Source organism: Myotis davidii, unplaced genomic scaffold (genome assembly GCF_000327345.1).
Source record: "Myotis davidii unplaced genomic scaffold, ASM32734v1 scaffold430, whole genome shotgun sequence".
Taxonomy (NCBI): domain Eukaryota; kingdom Metazoa; phylum Chordata; class Mammalia; order Chiroptera; family Vespertilionidae; genus Myotis; species Myotis davidii.
The window spans coordinates 1,809,398-1,813,126 of NW_006285247.1; the positions used below are offsets into that span (position 1 = coordinate 1,809,398).

General features: G+C 49.6%; 1 protein-coding gene across 1 annotated transcript; it reads left to right on the plus strand.

The window, feature by feature from the left end:
* Positions 1-1,249: 1,249 nt before the first annotated feature.
* Positions 1,250-3,528, plus strand: CCDC89 (coiled-coil domain containing 89). The gene has a single exon (XM_006755894.2). It carries the CDS (start codon positions 1,601-1,603, stop codon positions 2,705-2,707), a length of 1,107 nt encoding a protein of 368 aa, XP_006755957.1. The 5' UTR covers positions 1,250-1,600; the 3' UTR covers positions 2,708-3,528.
* Positions 3,529-3,729: the final 201 nt, after the last annotated feature.

Genomic DNA, 3,729 nt, shown 5'->3' on the forward strand with positions numbered 1-3,729 from the left:
CATGTTGGGGACAGGAAAGGCTACACAGAGGAGGTGATTCTAAACTAAATCCTGAGCGAAATACTAGAGCAGCACAGGACAAGGTGGGAAAAGGCATTCCAGGCAAAGAGAACACCTACAGACAGAGCCAGGGAGCTGGCTGGTTAGGGGACCTTCCGTAGTTGGTTAGGGCTAGGGGGTAAAATGCCAGGCAAGTTCAGAGGAAGGAGAAGCTGGATAGACCTCAGAGGTCCATTTTTTAAATTATACACCTCATAGGTCACAATTTGTTAAAAATGTTTTTTATTGATTTCAGAGAAGTAGGAAGAGGGAGAGAGAGATAAACATAAATGATGAGAGACATAACATAAATCATTGATCGGCTGCCTCCTGCATGCTCCCTACTGGGGATTGAGCTTGCAACCCAGGCATGTGCCCTTGACTGAAATCAAACCCAGTACCCTTCAGTCTGCAGGCTGACGCTCTATCCACTGAGCCAGACCAGCTAGGGCCCAATTTTTTAAATTATATACAACTGTCCAACACAGTCAAAGTAAGCTTTTCCTTACTCCTCTTTCACACAATGTTTAAGCTGAGAAAGTCCTTCCTGACCCAGAACTTGTATGGTTTCCTTTATTTTTTTCTAGTTTCCACTTCTAATACTTTGATTTTTATTTTATTCTTTTTTTTTTAAATTGATTTCAGGGCAGAAGGGAGAGAGACATAGGAACATCAATGATGAGAGAGGATCATTGATCAGTTTCCTCCGCACAGGCCCCACAATGGGCATGGAGCCTGCAACCTGGGCATGTACCCTGAGGGGGAATTGAATCATGACCTCCTGGTTCATAGGTTGACGCTCAACCACTGAGCTATGATACCGGTCGGGCTTTATTTTATTCCTTACAGTTAACTACTTAATTCCTCTGAAATGGACGCTATATGGCAGTAAGCCTCATTTGGTTCTTTGTCTTCTGTTTGGATGTTTGCTCTCTCTATGTCACTCATTAAGCTTCTTTCTATAACCTTATTTTGCTAGTGAGTAAAAACAGGGAGTGCTGAATACCCAATTAAAAAAAGAGTATTTATTTCACTGGGGTTTGCTCTTTTGCTGAACTGTGCCAAGCACTACAGATGCAAACTCAAGGCACTTAGGGTCCCGGCTCTCAGCGCACCGCTGCTACTTTGTATTTACAAACTGCAGTTTTCAATGGAGCCAACTGTGTTTCCACAGACCGTGACCTATTCTCATGACAACTGAGGTGGGGAGAGGAGGCAGGAGCAGTCGCTGCCAGCTCGATTTGTTTACTTCAACCAGATGGGGTGGAGTCCGGTTTCTTTCTTGCCCTGAGGCTGGCTGCAAACCCGGAGGGTTGGATCTGCTCCGGGTGCCGCAGAGGCCAGACCCGGGGCTGTGAGCTGAGGGCTGTGATTGGTTAGAAAGGCAAGCAGAGCCCCGCCAGATTGGTCCCCTGTTACGTCATCGCATTCTGAAGACCCGCCCAGCAATCGCGGGGCTCCACCCTGGGGGAAACTGCTGCCGACAGTGCCCGGAGCCCCTGGCAACGGAAAAGAGTGCGGCGGAGTCCGCCCAGGGCGGAGAGAGCACCTGAGCCTGAGAATGAGCAGGTTCTCGAGATGGATGGACACCCCACCCTCTGAAGAGCCCTTGGACACGCAAAACAAAACCCTGGAAAACCAGGAAGAGGAGATGGGGTTTAAGGAAATGGATGGCCTGAGGGAGGCCTTGGCAAACCTCCGGGGCCTGTCCGAGGAGGAGAAGAGCGAGAAGGCGATGCTTCGCTCCCGCATCCACGAGCAGTCCCAGCTCATCTGCATCCTGAAGCGGAGGGCCGACGAGGCCCTGGAGCGCTGCCAGATCCTGGAGCTGCTCAACACGGAGCTGGAGGAGAAGGGGATGCTGGAGGCGGAGAAGCTGAAGGCCAAGAGCGAGCATGCCCGGAAGCTGGAGGACCGCTTCATGACCCTGGCGGCCAACCACGAGGAGATGATCCGCTTCAAGGACCAATACAAGAGCGAGAACGTCAAGCTGAGAGAGGAGAACGAGAGGCTGAGGCTGGAGAACGGCCGCCTCTTCAGCCAGGCTCTGAAGGACCAGGAGGCCAAAGTCCTGCAGCTCACGGCCGGGAGCGAGGCCCTGGCCCAGGAGCTGGAGACTCTGAAGCAGAGGTGTGCGCAGGATGCCGGCCGGGCCCAGGCCCGGGAGGAGGAGCTGCGGGAGCTGCAGAGCCAGCAGGCCCGCGCCCACACCGCGGAGACAGAGCAGCTGCGCAGCCAGCTGCAGAGCCTCCAGCAGCAGCACCAGCAGGCCGTGGAGCAGATGGCGAAGGCCGAGCAAGCGCACGGCAGCCTGAGCCAGGAGCTGCAGGCCAGGCTGCAGATGGTCACGCGGGAGAAGGAGGAGCTGCTCCAGCTCTCCATGGACAGGGGCAAGGTGCTGCAGAGCAAGCAAGCGGACATCCGCCAGCTGGAGGAGAAGCTGGAGGCCGCAGAGGTGGCCAGGCGACAGGCGCTAGAGCGGTTTGAGCAAGAGGCGGTGGCTGTGGACAGCAACTTGAGAGTCCGGGAGCTCCAGCGCAGGATAGCTGGGATCCAGAAGGCCTACGACGAGCTCAGGCTGCAGTCAGAAGCCTTCAAAAAGCACAGCCTGGATCTTTTGAGCAAGGAGAAAGAACTCAATGCCAAACTCCGCCATCTCTTTCCATAAGGAAGCTCCGGCTTCCTCCCGCCTCCAGGGTAGAATTCAAATATGGGCGCCTTGGCAAGAGTCAAGATGTTTTTCAACTTGTTCTATTTTTTTAAGCACAAAAGGCAACTCAAAGAAAAGCTACTTTTACTATGATATTGTTAACTTTGTAAGAATAACACTACTTTTCATTCCTGCCACTTAGAATACACGATTTGCCAGATTTTTGTCTTACTCCGTTAAAATCTTCCTAAGTTTGCTATTAGTATCTCTAGCTCTCCCATAATACCTATTTATTCTCAACCTTAGCTATCTTCATATAGCCAAAGATTTTAAGTTAGCAGCTCCTATAGATTTCAGTGACTCTATAATGGGCAATCAGATGTGCTGGTTGTGAAAAGAATTAGTATAATTAGCCCTTGTAGATAATAGGTTTGCAAACTATAGGGTTTTCAGTCTCCCATAGTTGAGACTGTAAGCTATAACAGCTAATAGCATATGAAGAGCATGGACAACTTGCAGAAAAAAGTGTCTGATTTTGTAACAGGCCAAGCAATTGCTTGCTTCACCAGCTTTACAGCAGTATCCTTTTTATTTTATTTGCCCTAGCTTGGAAGACAAAGATTGAGATCATTAAGCAAACTTTATTATAATCAGGCTGTCTGAGCAATAAGGTTCAAATAAGAAAGTGGTCCTGGCCGGTGGCACACTTGCTTAGGGCATCACTCCATGTGGGTTTGGTTCTCGGTCAGGATAATTTAGGTAATAACATACTTAAATTTCAGTTTCAATCCCTGGTCAGGGGTGGGACTCGGACAGGAGGCAATCGATTGATGTTCCCCCCACCCTCACCCCCGTCCCTTCCTCTCTAAAAATTAATAAACATCCTCAGATGAGAATTTAAAAAAAAATTCAAATAAGTGTAATCAACCCGCTTTGATTTTTCCTACAAGCTTAGATCACATTCCTTTCTTTTTTTTTTTTTTTTTTTGCGGAGGGGGGGGGGTCTTCCTCCTTAATAAAAACAGGATTTAGAGGTACAA

What these genes read in the sequence shown, in the direction of transcription:
- CCDC89 (XM_006755894.2), top strand. Translation starts at nt 1,601, where the DNA reads ATGAGCAGGTTCTCGAGATGGATGGACACCCCACCCTCTGAAGAGCCC.